Source organism: Triplophysa rosa, linkage group LG15 (genome assembly GCF_024868665.1).
Source record: "Triplophysa rosa linkage group LG15, Trosa_1v2, whole genome shotgun sequence".
Classification (NCBI taxonomy): domain Eukaryota; kingdom Metazoa; phylum Chordata; class Actinopteri; order Cypriniformes; family Nemacheilidae; genus Triplophysa; species Triplophysa rosa.
In genome coordinates, this window is record NC_079904.1 from 265373 (window position 1) to 282872 (window position 17500).

General features: G+C 44.9%; 2 protein-coding genes across 4 annotated transcripts in view; one reads left to right on the forward strand and one right to left on the reverse strand.

The window, feature by feature from the left end:
• The window catches only part of ipo13b (importin 13b), a 29585-nt gene extending 13332 nt beyond the window's left edge, over positions 1-16253 (reverse strand). Inside the window, exons 1-3 of the mRNA XM_057353217.1 lie at positions 15684-16253; positions 12087-12212; positions 10856-11466 (exon numbers count right to left, since the gene is read on the reverse strand). Coding sequence (XP_057209200.1) covers positions 10856-11466; positions 12087-12212; positions 15684-15731 — 785 coding nt within the window. The 5' untranslated portion in view covers positions 15732-16253. The remainder of the gene's footprint in view (positions 1-10855; positions 11467-12086; positions 12213-15683) is intronic.
• A 783-nt stretch (positions 16254-17036) lies between these two features.
• Positions 17037-17500, forward strand: part of LOC130565854 (uncharacterized) — an 8861-nt gene continuing 8397 nt past the window's right edge. Inside the window, exon 1 of one of the 3 annotated variants that reach the window (XM_057352967.1) lies at positions 17037-17214. In XM_057352967.1, coding sequence (XP_057208950.1) covers positions 17160-17214 — 55 coding nt within the window. In that variant the 5' untranslated portion in view covers positions 17037-17159. The remainder of the gene's footprint in view (positions 17215-17500) is intronic. The other 2 variants (XM_057352965.1, XM_057352966.1) reach the window with 2 other exon arrangements.

Genomic DNA, 17500 nt, shown 5'->3' on the forward strand with positions numbered 1-17500 from the left:
ACCTCACCATCACATCACCTCATCACCTCACGTCACCATCTCATCACATCACCTCATCACCTCACCTCACCTCACCCTCACCTCACCATCACCTCACCTCACCTCACCTCACCTCACCTCACCTCACCTCCTCACCTCACCTCATCACACCTCACCATCTCATCACATCACATCACATCACCTCATCACCTCACCTCACCTCACCTCACCATCTCATCACATCACCTCACCTCATCACATCACATCACATCACATCACATCACATCACATCACATCACCTCACCTCACCTCACCTCACCATCTCATCTCATCTCATCACCTCACCGCACCGCACCGCACCACATCTCATCTCATCACATCACCTCACCTCACCTCACCTCACCATCTCATCTCATCTCATCTCATCACCTCACCGCACCGCACCGCACCGCACCACATCTCATCTCATCACATCACATCACATCACATCACGTCACCTCACCTCACCATCTCATCACATCACCTCACCTCACCTCACCTCACGTCACCATCTCATCACATCACCTCATCACCTCACCTCACCTCACCATCACCTCACCTCACCTCACCTCATCATCTCATCACCTCACCACATCACATCACATCACATCTCATCTCATCACCTCACCTCACCTCACATCACCTCACCTCACCATCTCATCACCTCACCTCACCTCACCTCACCTCACCATCTCATCACATCACATCACATCACCTCACATCACATCACATCACATCACATCACATCACCTCTCATCTCACCTCATCTCATCATCTCACCACATCAGCACTACAACCCTCACCCATCATCATCACTCATCCACCTCCACATCCTCCTGCACCGCACCTACATCACATCACCAATCACCTCCGTCCCATACCTCACCTCACCTCTCACCTCATCTCATCTCATCACATCATCACCTCATCATCACCTCATCATATCTCATCACATCACCTCACCTCATCACCTCACATCACATCACATCACATCTCATCACTCACCTCACCTCACCTATATTCATCTCATCTCACCTAACCTCCCCCATCTCACCCATCCACAACGCACGCGCACCACATCTCATCTCATCACATCACCTCACCTCACCTCACCTCACCATCTCATCTCATCTCATCTCATCACCTCACCGCACCGCACCGCACCGCACCACATCTCATCTCATCACATCACATCACATCACATCACGTCACCTCACCTCACCATCTCATCACATCACCTCACCTCACCTCACCTCACGTCACCATCTCATCACATCACCTCATCACCTCACCTCACCTCACCATCACCTCACCTCACCTCACCTCATCATCTCATCACCTCACCACATCACATCACATCACATCTCATCTCATCACCTCACCTCACCTCACATCACCTCACCTCACCATCTCATCACCTCACCTCACCTCACCTCACCTCACCATCTCATCACATCACATCACATCACCTCACATCACATCACATCACATCACATCACATCATCTCATCTCATCTCATCTCATCACATCACATCACATCACCTCACCTCACCATCTCATCACATCACCTCACCATCTCATCTCATCTCATCACATCACATCACATCACATCACATCACATCACATCACATCACCTCACCTCACCTCACCATCTCATCACATCACATCACCTCACCTCACCTCATCACCTCACCTCACCTCACCATCTCATCACCTCACCTCACCGCACCGCACCACATCTCATCTCATCTCATCACATCACATCACATCACATCACATCACCTCACCTCACCTCACCATCACATCACCTCATCACCTCACGTCACCATCTCATCACATCACCTCATCACCTCACCTCACCCCATCACACCTCACCACTCATCACCTCACTCACATCCCTCCTCACATCACATCACCTCACCTCACCATCTCATCACATCACCTCACCTCATCACATCACATCACATCACATCACATCACATCACATCACATCACCTCACCTCACCTCACCTCACCATCTCATCTCATCTCATCACCTCACCGCACCGCACCGCACCACATCTCATCTCATCACATCACCTCACCTCACCTCACCTCACCATCTCATCTCATCTCATCTCATCACCTCACCGCACCGCACCGCACCGCACCACATCTCATCTCATCACATCACATCACATCACATCACGTCACCTCACCTCACCATCTCATCACATCACCTCACCTCACCTCACCTCACGTCACCATCTCATCACATCACCTCATCACCTCACCTCACCTCACCATCACCTCACCTCACCTCACCTCATCATCTCATCACCTCACCACATCACATCACATCACATCTCATCTCATCACCTCACCTCACCTCACATCACCTCACCTCACCATCTCATCACCTCACCTCACCTCACCTCACCTCACCATCTCATCACATCACATCACATCACCTCACATCACATCACATCACATCACATCACATCATCTCATCTCATCTCATCTCATCACATCACATCACATCACCTCACCTCACCATCTCATCACATCACCTCACCATCTCATCTCATCTCATCACATCACATCACATCACATCACATCACATCACATCACATCACCTCACCTCACCTCACCACTATCCACATCACATCACCTCACTCAGCTCAATACCTCACCCACCTCACCATTCACACCTCACCTCACCGCACCGTCTCTCATTCATCCACATCCTACATACACTACACTACCTCATCAATCATCACTCATCACAGTCCCACTCATCATCATCACCTACCCCAAGCCCACCTCACCATCACCACTACCATCCATACACTCCATCTCATCACCTCACACCCGCACGCCAACCTCATCACATACTACATCCATCACGTCACCTCACCTCACCCTCATCCATCACCTCACTCCCTCACCACTCACCACTCACACTCACCTCTCACCTCACCTCACCTCACCATCACCTCACCTCACCTCACCTCATCATCTCACTCACCCTCCACCATCACATCTCCTCATCACCTCACCACCACATCACTCACCTCACTTATCTACTAGGGCTGTCACGATTATGAAATTTGATTGACGATTAATTGTCTGATAAATCATTGCGATTATGGCGATTAATTGTCTGTTTTAGGGCTTTGGCGATTATGACGATTAATTGTCTGTTTTTGAGCTTTGACTTTTAATTCTCATACATTTTTGATTCAGCATTTGAAAGACATATTGTTCTGAATACAAAGACTATGTTCTTTTTCTTGGAAATACATGGAAAAAATTGGGCATCATACTTAGAGGTTTAGGCTTTTACCTGTCAATAATACAACCAGCCAAATACTTGTAAATTAAGTAAATTCATCAGGGGTGAATTGAAGCCACCATTAAAATACTATCAGTCATAGAAAAGCTTCTAGTCAGTTTTTTTCTCACTTGCAAGACTACATAAATTTACTTGCTATGTTAATGAAATTTTGGTAGACTGGTTTTCACACTGATTTGTAAATAATATTAAATTGTACTGCAGGTAATTTTTATGTTTAGCTTTCTTTTTTTTAAGTGATTGTGTTGTGGTGGCACATTTTACAAGTATTACATGCTTTAGTAACAATATATACACTAAAATATGCAATATGCAGATGCACTACAGCTCGCCCTAGTGTCTTCTATAGAGATGTGCATAATTGCGATGATCTGAAATCCATCGACGAGAGGTCAAACAATCGCGATGAGACGATTATTTAATAATCGCGTGCTACGATTTACCAGAATGAGCTATCTTCTCATGGTCCCTTTGGAATGCCAGTTCCTAGCCTCTCAATCATCTCTACCTCTACTCGAGCTTCGACATCACCGTTACCCTCACCTCACCTCATCACACCTCACCATCTCATCACATCACATCACATCACCTCATCACCTCACCTCACCTCACCTCACCATCTCATCACATCACCTCACCTCATCACATCACATCACATCACATCACATCACATCACATCACATCACCTCACCTCACCTCACCTCACCATCTCATCTCATCTCATCACCTCACCGCACCGCACCGCACCACATCTCATCTCATCACATCACCTCACCTCACCTCACCTCACCATCTCATCTCATCTCATCTCATCACCTCACCGCACCGCACCGCACCGCACCACATCTCATCTCATCACATCACATCACATCACATCACGTCACCTCACCTCACCATCTCATCACATCACCTCACCTCACCTCACCTCACGTCACCATCTCATCACATCACCTCATCACCTCACCTCACCTCACCATCACCTCACCTCACCTCACCTCATCATCTCATCACCTCACCACATCACATCACATCACATCTCATCTCATCACCTCACCTCACCTCACATCACCTCACCTCACCATCTCATCACCTCACCTCACCTCACCTCACCTCACATCGCACACATCACATCACCTCACGCCAGCATCACATCCACCATCACATCACATCACATCATCTCTTACATCTCATCTCATCGCATCACATCACATCACTACCTCACATCTCATCACATCACCTCACACTCATTCACATCACATCACATCGACATCACAGCCTCACATCACATCACTCACGCTCACATCACCTCACATCTCATCTACATCACATCACCTCACCTCACCCACCCACCTCTTACTCACCATGTCTCACCATCACCTCACCTGCACACCTCACTCATCACATACTCATTCTCTACATCCTCACCTCACCCATGCGCATTCTCACTACCAACAATCTACAACTCATCACTCACCTCATCACATCACACTTACACATCCATCACATCCACCTCATCCAGCCCACCTCTCACCACCTCCTCTGCTCCTCACTCACTACCATCTACCTCATAATTCCATCCCCTCTATCACCACTACACTTCCCCTACTCACCATCTCATCACATCACACACTCACTCCATCCTACATCACTCACACCATCATCCTCTCATCTCTCATCCATCCACCTCACCTCACCTCACCACTCACACTCACCTACATCTCTCATCTCATCACCATCACATCCATACATCACATCACTCACATCATCACCTCACTCCCACTCTCCACACTCACCTCACCTCACCTCCATCCTCATCATCATCACCTCACCTCCCGCACATCCCACATCACATCACTCAACTAGCACACTCACTCACCTCTACATCACACCATCACCTCATCATCCTCACGTCATCTCCCACCTCACATCATCTCACCATCACACCTCCGCTATCACTCACTCATCCATATCATCTCACCTCACCGCACCGCACCGCACCACATCTCATCTCATCACATCACCTCACCTCACCTCACCTCACCATCTCATCTCATCTCATCTCATCACCTCACCGCACCGCACCGCACCGCACCACATCTCATCTCATCACATCACATCACATCACATCACGTCACCTCACCTCACCATCTCATCACATCACCTCACCTCACCTCACCTCACGTCACCATCTCATCACATCACCTCATCACCTCACCTCACCTCACCATCACCTCACCTCACCTCACCTCATCATCTCATCACCTCACCACATCACATCACATCACATCTCATCTCATCACCTCACCTCACCTCACATCACCTCACCTCACCATCTCATCACCTCACCTCACCTCACTCTCACCACCATCTCATCACAGTCACACATCATCACTCAACTCTCACATCACATCATTCATCTCACTCACGAGATCTCAATACTTCATCATCCATCACATCACTACAAATCATCTCATCTCATCACATCACCTCACATCACAACTCATCCCTCAACACTCTCACTCCCGCTACCTCTCATCAGCACCATCTAACACCCACTCCTCCATCTCACATATAGCACCTTCACCGACCTCACCCACACTCAGCACTCGATCCACCATCGACATCATCATCACCTAACTCACATCACCTCACCCACGTCACCTCCGACCATCACCAAACCGCACGCATCACGCTTCCACCCATCTCACTCATCACTGCCGGCCCACACTCATCCATCCCATCAACACAGCGCGCACTGCTCTCGTTCACAACATCCACCCTCATCACCTCTTGACCTCACTCACATACCCCACTCACTCATCATCATTCACCGTACCTCCATTCTCGATCACTCACCTCACCTCACCTCACCTCACGCATCTCATCCACACCTCACCACATCACTCACATCACATCTCATCTCATCACCTCACCTCACCTCACATCACCTCACCTCACCATCTCATCACCTCACCTCACCTCACCTCACCTCACCATCTCATCACATCACATCACATCACCTCACATCACATCACATCACATCACATCACATCATCTCATCTCATCTCATCTCATCACATCACATCACATCACCTCACCTCACCATCTCATCACATCACCTCACCATCTCATCTCATCTCATCACATCACATCACATCACATCACATCACATCACATCACATCACCTCACCTCACCTCACCATCTCATCACATCACATCACCTCACCTCACCTCATCACCTCACCTCACCTCACCATCTCATCACCTCACCTCACCGCACCGCACCACATCTCATCTCATCTCATCACATCACATCACATCACATCACATCACCTCACCTCACCTCACCATCACATCACCTCATCACCTCACGTCACCATCTCATCACATCACCTCATCACCTCACCTCACCTCACCCTCACCTCACCACACCTCACCTCACCTCACCTCACCTCACCTCACCTCACCTCACCTCACCTCCCTCACTCACACGCACACCTCTAAATTAAGACCTAAAACAATTAACAGGTAATTGGTTAACAGAATACTGACTATATTCAGGTGTGTTCTGTAATGCAAGATCAGTTTTCCTTTAAAACCGTTATAAACCTAAACATGAGTTATTTTCAGAGTAGGAAATGACCTTTGAGCAAGTGAGTCGATTGACACCTGAACCTGCTTTCCACAAACTGAACACCATTCAACGTTCAAGTACACCTAGACACCACTCTTCATTCAGCGGCAAACAACAACGTTGATGTGGCCAACTTAACTTGTCACTGGTTTACTTGCATAAGAAGTCAATAAGTAANCACCTCACCTCATCATCTCATCACCTCACCTCACCTCATCACACCTCACCATCTCATCACATCACATCACATCACCTCATCACCTCACCTCACCTCACCTCACCATCTCATCACATCACCTCACCTCATCACATCACATCACATCACATCACATCACATCACATCACATCACCTCACCTCACCTCACCTCACCATCTCATCTCATCTCATCACCTCACCGCACCGCACCGCACCACATCTCATCTCATCACATCACCTCACCTCACCTCACCTCACCATCTCATCTCATCTCATCTCATCACCTCACCGCACCGCACCGCACCGCACCACATCTCATCTCATCACATCACATCACATCACATCACGTCACCTCACCTCACCATCTCATCACATCACCTCACCTCACCTCACCTCACGTCACCATCTCATCACATCACCTCATCACCTCACCTCACCTCACCATCACCTCACCTCACCTCACCTCATCATCTCATCACCTCACCACATCACATCACATCACATCTCATCTCATCACCTCACCTCACCTCACATCACCTCACCTCACCATCTCATCACCTCACCTCACCTCACCTCACCTCACCATCTCATCACATCACATCACATCACCTCACATCACATCACATCACATCACATCACATCATCTCATCTCATCTCATCTCATCACATCACATCACATCACCTCACCTCACCATCTCATCACATCACCTCACCATCTCATCTCATCTCATCACATCACATCACATCACATCACATCACATCACATCACATCACCTCACCTCACCTCACCATCTCATCACATCACATCACCTCACCTCACCTCATCACCTCACCTCACCTCACCATCTCATCACCTCACCTCACCGCACCGCACCACATCTCATCTCATCTCATCACATCACATCACATCACATCACATCACCTCACCTCACCTCACCATCACATCACCTCATCACCTCACGTCACCATCTCATCACATCACCTCATCACCTCACCTCATCACACCTCACCCTCACCTCACTCATCACACTCACATCACACACTCACCTCACATCACATCACATCACCTCATCACTCACTCACTCCCTCATCATCACTCATCACCTCATCACATCACATCACATCACATCACATCACATCACATCACATCACCTCACCTCACCTCACCTCACCATCTCATCTCATCTCATCACCTCACCGCACCGCACCGCACCACATCTCATCTCATCACATCACCTCACCTCACCTCACCTCACCATCTCATCTCATCTCATCTCATCACCTCACCGCACCGCACCGCACCGCACCACATCTCATCTCATCACATCACATCACATCACATCACGTCACCTCACCTCACCATCTCATCACATCACCTCACCTCACCTCACCTCACGTCACCATCTCATCACATCACCTCATCACCTCACCTCACCTCACCATCACCTCACCTCACCTCACCTCATCATCTCATCACCTCACCACATCACATCACATCACATCTCATCTCATCACCTCACCTCACCTCACATCACCTCACCTCACCATCTCATCACCTCACCTCACCTCACCTCACCTCACCATCTCATCACATCACATCACATCACCTCACATCACATCACATCACATCACATCACATCATCTCATCTCATCTCATCTCATCACATCACATCACATCACCTCACCTCACCATCTCATCACATCACCTCACCATCTCATCTCATCTCATCACATCACATCACATCACATCACATCACATCACATCACATCACCTCACCTCACCTCACCATCTCATCACATCACATCATAGGCTATTTTCTACCCGGGTTTTGAGGCCGTCTCGACAAATGCTCGGTTTTAATGGGCGTGCCGCATTGAAGACTTGGAAGTAAACGCCCACTGCTATGATTGGATAGCAGTTTGTGTAGTAAACTTAGTTGGAGCCTTCTGTGAATCTGGTTAGACACGTCACGTTAGGTTACACATTATCAGGGCATATCAAGCGATCTCTAACAAAGCAATAGTGACGCATAGTACAAATATGTTTTACTCACGTAAGATTGCTGCGCCATTCCTGTCGGATCCAATATTCACGGCACAGCACTGCTTTTTAATCTAGTCTCTCTGCAAATCCAGCACCTTGTTCACAAAGGAATCCACGGTGAAATGACGCAAACAAATGCTCAATGTTTCACCCACGTGAGCAAGAACGTACTTAAAAATAAACTTTAACCACGCATTCCTAATGTCGGAATCCAAAGTAAGCGACTATGTTCTTCCACAACCAGGCGCTGCACAATGTTGCATGTTTGTTGCTTGGTCGCTCTAAATAAAAATAACAGTGAAAGAAGTCCTCACTTTTGCACATATGACACGGGGCTAGCCGCTCTCGAGAGCCCTTCGCTAAAGTGACAGGGTTGCCAGATCTTCACAGGAAAAAATAAAGACAAGACAAAAACAAACCTTAAAATGCAAATTGTTTATATATTTTATAAGACCAAAAATTCTTAAAATCTGCAACAGACCATTTATTAAGACCTAAGTGCTGAGGCTTTTTGATCTGAGACCAAACAACAAGCATAAAAGCGCTTATTATTAACAAACATGGCAACACAGCAAAAGAGCGCTGTGTGATGGAGCCTTCCGAGCATAAACATATCAGCGGTTTAGTTTAAACTGACGGACAAAACGAATCTTTAATATATATTAAATAAAAAATATATAAATATATATTGCTATGGTTATCAGTTTGTCAATTATCACAAATGCGGGACTGTGTGGCTAAAGTCATTCGCGAACCAGTGGGCGTGGCTAGAGAAGTAGTTGTTGATATTTTTCTGTGGAGGCGGTGTTCAACCTATCTATGACCGATGCATTCCAGGACCTGGCGTTCACTGGGCCTGGTGTCAATAACAGATGTAATCTCAGTAACAAGGGCGATTTCAGTTCTGACACTTACAGGATGTTCGCTTGAATACGATTCCCTCTTAAACAACAAAAGCTCGGGTTAAAATTGAGGTCTTAATTCAGCTGTTTTTTTTCCAGCTGATGAACATTAGAACACTGACAGCCAATCAAAATCCACACGAATGTAAAGGGCTCATGTATTAAAAAAGTGGAACAGCAGTGTGTGAGCTTAAAACAAACCTAACATTACCATTCGCTGGTGTTGATGTCAACATTCATTTAGTCTTAATCTTAAAAAGTGAGACTTAAACAGCTTCAAACAAATGTAAACTAAATCATTACTAATCAAGCTCTCTCAATTAAACATCAAAAACATTTACTCATTAACCTTCAATCAAAGTTGAAAACTGAAAAACTGAGTGCAGCTGTAACAGGTCAGAGGAGTCTGGTTTCTCCCGGTTTTTGTCTCCATTTATTCACGGTCTCACCGGGAGACTGCTGATATTACATTAGCTTATGGTTCTGTAAATTCATTTCATTAACATTCCTTTATTAGAATGGTATTGCTCTTCTCTTTCTATAATACCATGTCCTGTATTGTATTCTTTCCTGTAAATCAGCTTTAAAACAATGCAATATTGCAAAAAGCACTATGTAAATAAAATGAAAATGAATTGACTTGAAGTAACCCTGCTGTACATCAGGAACATTTACCAGCAGCCCATAATCAAATGATGTGAGGTGTGTGTTGGTGATAAATGTTCACCTCTGTGAGTCGGGCTGTGAGATGGTGTTGACGATGGCCTCCACGGCCACGTCGAACAGTTCTGGATCTGCCAGCGCTGTGAAACTGGCCTCCACCAATCCCTCGCTTTCATTCAGAGGAACGTCCAGAAGAACCCAGCTGGACAGACACTTGAGCACACGAGCCTTGACCAGCGCCGGCGAGTCCGCCTGTCGTAAGAGCTGCTGCAGGAGAGGATAAACGGCCGTCCACTCTCGACCCAGAGCGCCTCTCACCTGTCCTTTACGGTACTGTGGCAGACGGCTGGTCTGAAACTCCTCCGGCAGGACGGTGAGAAGCTCCAGCAGCGCCAGACAGCGGGCACGCCCGTCCACCTCGCCACCTTCTTCCTGGAACATGCGCACCATCTCGGACACAGCTCCCGGCCACGCCTCGGGCATCATGTTGAGGGCGAGAGACGCCAACGCCACGCACAGCCGGGTCAGGACGATCTTAGAGCCCGAAGCGAAGTGAGCGATCTGAGAAAACAGCTGTGATTTGAGCGTGTCGTACTGCTCAGCAGGGATGTCGCCCCAGTAGCGCGAGATCTTGGTGTGGAGAGCGCTGGCGCCGAAGTACTGGATCTCTGGCACCTGTGCACGTGAAGAAAGAACCTTTTATGCTTCTCTAAAGAGAAAAACTCCATTTATTCATCCTCATGTCATGTCAGAGTTTCTTTCTTCTTCGGAGCACAACAGAAGATATTTGGAAGAATGTTGATAATCAAACAACACTGAACCTCATTGACTTCCATTGCATGAACACAAATCCACTGAGACATTCCTCAAAATATCTCCTCTTGTGTTTCACTGAAGAAAGACTCGCATGTTGTTTTTGGGTGAACTGTCCCTTTAAGAAGCTCCTTTAGGAATCAGCGAGATAACATGTACAGAGAGAATAAAGTATTTTCACATCATTACTAGGAACGGCGTTTATGATCTTCACATAATATAACTGAAGGTGTGCAGAGCAAATGAAATTCTCTCACTCCACAAATATCAGCACTCAGAATAACCCTGTTAAATACCAAAAAAGCACATCAAGAACCCACTTTATTTCATATCTCCAAATCAAACAGGAAGAATGAAGACATAATGTCAGGGTGAAGAATAAAAGCAGGTGTTGGGCCGGGCTGGAGAGACAGGTTCAGGTTCAGAGAGATGATGATGATGATGACGACAGCAGCGCTCAGAACAGAACGTGATGTTCTTACCTTCTCTGGTCTCAGTAAAACCCAACAGAACTGCCAGGCCTGTGGAGACACTTGAGCCTGCATGAGCCACTTCTGAGCCAGATTCTTATTCTCAATATTGGGATCATAATAGAGCTGATGCAGTGCCTGAGAGAGAGAGAGAGAGAGAGAGAGAGAGAGAGATACATCACTCGGCCATCATTATGAAGCACAACCTGATAACATTTATTATACGGTTTTACAGACACACACGAGCGCATGTGCTGATGCAGGTCAATTTATTTCTGCAGGTCAGTGAGAATAATACAGCCCATAATATCACACTCTTCATCCTCGAGTGTGTGTGTTAATAGAGATGACCTATTCTGTGTGTGTTTGTGTATGTGACGGTGCTTCAAACCCCCTGAGAAACCACCATCTGCCCGAGTGAATCAGGTGACAAACTGTGTGTTAGGGCAAACGTTTTCACACATAAGGGTTTGTTTCGGAACCTGGTGCGTTTTCTCTCTTGGTTCGATTCGTTTAGGCATATGTGAACACGGCAATCGCGCTAGGATCCGCCCCAAAACAATCGCTCCAAGACCGCCTGAACAAGGAGGTCTCGACCCGATTGCAAACGAACTCTGGAGCGGTTCGGCAGACATGTGAATGCCATCCGACCCAACGGACCAACGAACCAGACTGTATCACAATGTATGATGGGTAATTATGTAAAGTTGCGTGACGCAAAAGGGATTGTTTGGCTAATGGCTCCCTGTAACAATGTTCCAAGTAAGGAAGGAAGGAGGCAGGAACCGGCGAACGTTAAACCATGAAAATAAACAGATGCACTCTGACCAATCGAATGAGACTTTACTCGCATGTGACTTTTATTAACAAAGTTTGAACCGTTTGGAAATATTTTCTTGTGGATGCTAACCGAACTAAAAAAAATTTAAATATTGTAGATTTAACCCCCGGTTTCGGAACAAAGCAATCGATACACAGGTGTGAAACGCCCTTAGTGTGTGTGTGTGTGTGTGTGTCGTCACTCCACACATTTCAGCGCTATCATTAATGTTTTAAATTGCCCAAAAGATTAAAAATGCTATAAAAGTGCCCTCAAGCACACGCTACATCCTTTGAAATCAAGGTTTACATGGCAACCCTCTCTTCTGCAGAGGTCAAACTCATTCTTAAAGAGCACCACTGAATGACTGCGGTCATGCGTCACGTTCTGTGTGTGTGTGTGTGTGTGTGTGTGATGTATTAAACATTGATTGTGACTGTTGTGAGTGTTCTGACTGCAGCTACCTGAAGTGTACTACCTACGTGTCATTAACACAAATACTTTCACAGATACTTCCAAGATTTGGTGCCAGAGACCTTAAACACAACTGACTGATATTAAACTGACTCTGTGTATCAATTACAGCCTGTTATTCTGAAAAAAAATCTGCATTAGGCAGATATCAAGAAGAACTGTATACATCACACATGTGGAGAACTGTAATCTGTTAATAACTGTGATCCATTACACGACACTCTGGAATACTTGATTCTGATTGGTCAGTCGTGACATTCCAAGATCAAAGTTATTCCCAGATTACAGCTGTTAAAACTGATGAAAACACACACCGCTCATCTGGGTTCTGCCAGACATCGTGATCTAACAAATACTGTCATTTACTTACAAATAAATTCAACATAAATACACCTGATTAATATGCAAATGAGATGATCGTATTTACGAACAATGAAACCAAATTGCACATTTGTCTGTTGTTGTTGTCTGTCTTGAACTTTGCTTGCCTTAAAGCCAATAAGAAGCTGTTTTCCTTTGAGTAAACTGAAATATTCATAAATCAATAATTTATCTCTTTATACACATGTGGTAAGCAAGCAGTCATGTAATAAGCAGATCATGTACATCCAGCCGGCTGTTATCACAAAATAAATTCTGGGTGATCAGGACCCCATACAACCACCCGTCCCATACGTGATTATTCAACATCAGTGATTCAAACAATGAGACAGAAATAAATCACATCAAATACTCTGATAATGCTCTTATCAGATGTGCAAGTTATGAATGGCTTTAAACAGTCAATGGTTCAAAAACACACCTCAGGTTGCCAATGACAACAAACTCCCTGCATCATTAGCAAAGATTATCATTAACAAAACTAACGGCAGAGGCCAATCAGCAAACAGTAGTGAGACATGACCACACACACACACACACACACACACACACACACACACACACACACACACACACACACACACACACGACACAGTGAAGGATAACACAATCCTGCATTCACACAGACCGCCGTCATAAACCATCCAATAATACATCAATCAGAAATGTTTTGTGCGTCAGGTGGGACAGGTTTTATTCTGTGAGTGTTTCTGCATTCATACACTGCTTTCCTCTGCAGATGCCGGAGTCTGACCACAACAACGGCTGACCATCACAGTCACACTGCCTGAAACAATACACAACACACACACACACACACACACACACACACACACACTTCAGTGTGTTATCTGTGAACCACCGGGACAGAAAGAGAGAAAGAATGAGTGTGAAAGAATGACAACGCTAAATGAATACATGTCAAGCTTACAGCATCACTGCAATTTTTCTCCAAATATAATTTCAGATGTTATGTTTAGCTCCCTGTTGACCATTAACACATATTTTGAAATATAAAGAGCCCGTGTACTGATTGTAAGTGCAGTTCTGTAAAGCACACTTTGATTTGCTTAGTTTTGCACACTGAGAGATGAGGTATACCTCTGAAAACACACTCTTCAGATGTTAATGATGAAATCCATTACTTATGACCAGAAGAAAGCGTTTGATTGTGAACGAACAGCAGCGGTCCATAACAGAGAAGATGAATGAGAGAGAGACACCACCCTGCTCTCCTCTCTCCTCCTCTGATCATTCCAGCTGTATGATCAATATCTGGCTTTCAGCTTTAATCTAATGATGATCATGAGTTTCAGATTTAAAACTCGACCATCAGCCAGCAGATGCATTCAAATCACATTCACAATCAGATTAAAAACAACAACACAGGAGTCAGATGGAGACATTAACCAATCAAAAGACAAGAAAATCACGTAATAATATCATGCTGTAAAATATTGACACACGGCAGAATAGAAAAAAATAATGACAAACTCTCTTTACTGTAATGAGAGACAAAAAAACAATCATACTGATCATATGTTTACCTAAGTATAATATATAAAGTTAACAAATATATATTACTTACATGATAAAGTTTAATAGATGTTGGTGTTTATTGTACAGCTTTTAGTCTATAATAATTTTAATAACAAGTAGTGATTTCTTTATTGTAATAGAATAAGAGTAACTGATTTACACTAAAGAGAAAAAGAATGTTGGCTGAACTTTAGAAACAGAGTAAAGCGCGCGCGTCATGAAATGTCATGACAGTTAAAACGAAATGTTTATGTTTCTCACCGTACAAACTGATATTCTTTTCATGCTTTTATCAGACTATACCACATGAACAGTAACAACATTTCTATTAAAACAATACCGACAAAAATACATAAATCTCACAAGTAAACAAGGTAAATATCCACGTAACGTACCTTCTCCACGTTCTCCACATTGAAGTCCGCCGCTGTGTTGGGATCCATCTCAGTGTTTAATGTAACACACACACCACCTCCCTGAATCTCAGTCAACCTCTCTTCTCTTAAAAGCGATGATAATCAATATAAAGTTAATAACGATAATATTATTCCTGATGAATCACGGTTAAGAGAGTTCAATTCGGCCCGGCGCGCGATCAGGCCGATGCGCGCGAGCTCACGTCTCTCATTCTCGTATTACACACATGATAAAAAATATCTTTAATATCACTGATGACCAAACGATATGAGCATATGTCACATAAATCTCTGTGCAAATGTTTGTCCGGACCGGTCTCGATGATTCGGTGCGTGTCCTCCCTCAGTCGCTCGTGTCTGACTGAAGCGACAAATCGATCTGTCTGTGTTCAACTCTCTGCCTGTGTAAAAATCGATTATTCCCGTTCTGCATGTTGATCAAATGTGCCGCCGCGATGAATTTGCCAAATCGTGAGCCGCGGGGATAAAAAAAGTGATTTGTTTTAGTTTTAAAGCTGTGAAATCTGTGAAAGCGGGCTGCTTCAAAATTAAACCGATGACTTGACTTTGAGATGACGTTCGTTTTCATTCAGGCGAGATGTTGGCGCCCCTTTAAGGGGTCCGTGGCGCTGCTGGGAAATGCAGTTTGTGATCAGCTACGTTTATGTGAGGTGTTACAGCGACACTTCGTGGTATTTTTGTGTAAAGCGTGGATTTGTTTGTCTGTTTGTGTACACCAGATGGAGCTCGTGCTTGACGTTTAACTTACAGTAAACAAAATGTGTTATGGAACATTTTCACATTTTGATTTCATGATGTTTTTGCTCTTTGTTTGTTCTTTGACATTGGGTATTAAGTAAAAAAAATAGACATTTAAATTTGTATCGATTCATTAACACTGACATAAGAAATAACAGCAATTTCACAAGTGAATGTCACACTTAGAGCTCTTATCACATGTAGAGTGAGACAGGATTCATTACAGCCTGTCAGACATGACAAAACCCAACACCCCAGCTGCTTTATGGGAAAATATCTGTAGAATACTGGAGTAGCACAGTATATGAATAGGGTAACAATTCTGCCCTAGACAACTTTCACCACATGTGAGAAACTTTACAGAAATGCCATAACACGTGTATTGTGATATTATTATTGTATAATGTATTGTGATTCTGTTGCTGGAGTTAAAGAGGAACTGAGTGTTTTAGATACCTTACATGATACTTATAGTGAAAGAGTTTGTGCATTGTTTTATTAGTCACTTTGGCATGAAAATGTCATGAACGCGTCTCGGTGTGAGCGCGCGTCACAGTCAGACAAGCGCGCGTGCAGTGGTTCAGTGTGAACGCTTTCATTCAGACACACGTGATGTCAGTGACACTGCAGATGTGAAGTCATCATCACCACCACCACACACTGGACTCTGTGTCTGTGTCGAAATAAAAGCTCGTTATGGACACTTATGGAAATATTGCGTTGATACTGTACTACTGGTCTGTCATTACAGGTAAGAATCTGTCTGTCTGTCTGTCATAGTTGTTGTTTAGTGAACGTCGTTTGTGTCATTTTGAAACAGTTAGATTTAGTCTCTGCTGTGCTGTAACAGATCATTCAGTGTTACTTTACTTTGCGTGTTTACAGGATGGCAGGTCTGGCGTGTGAATCTGAATCTGATGATTCTGCTGTTTGTAGTCTTATGTACATCAGTGTGTTTTTGTTGTGTTTCAGTGTTTGTGTAAAGCTCTTTCATAGACGGTCCTCTCACTTTTATCTCAACATCTTCTGGGAACTTC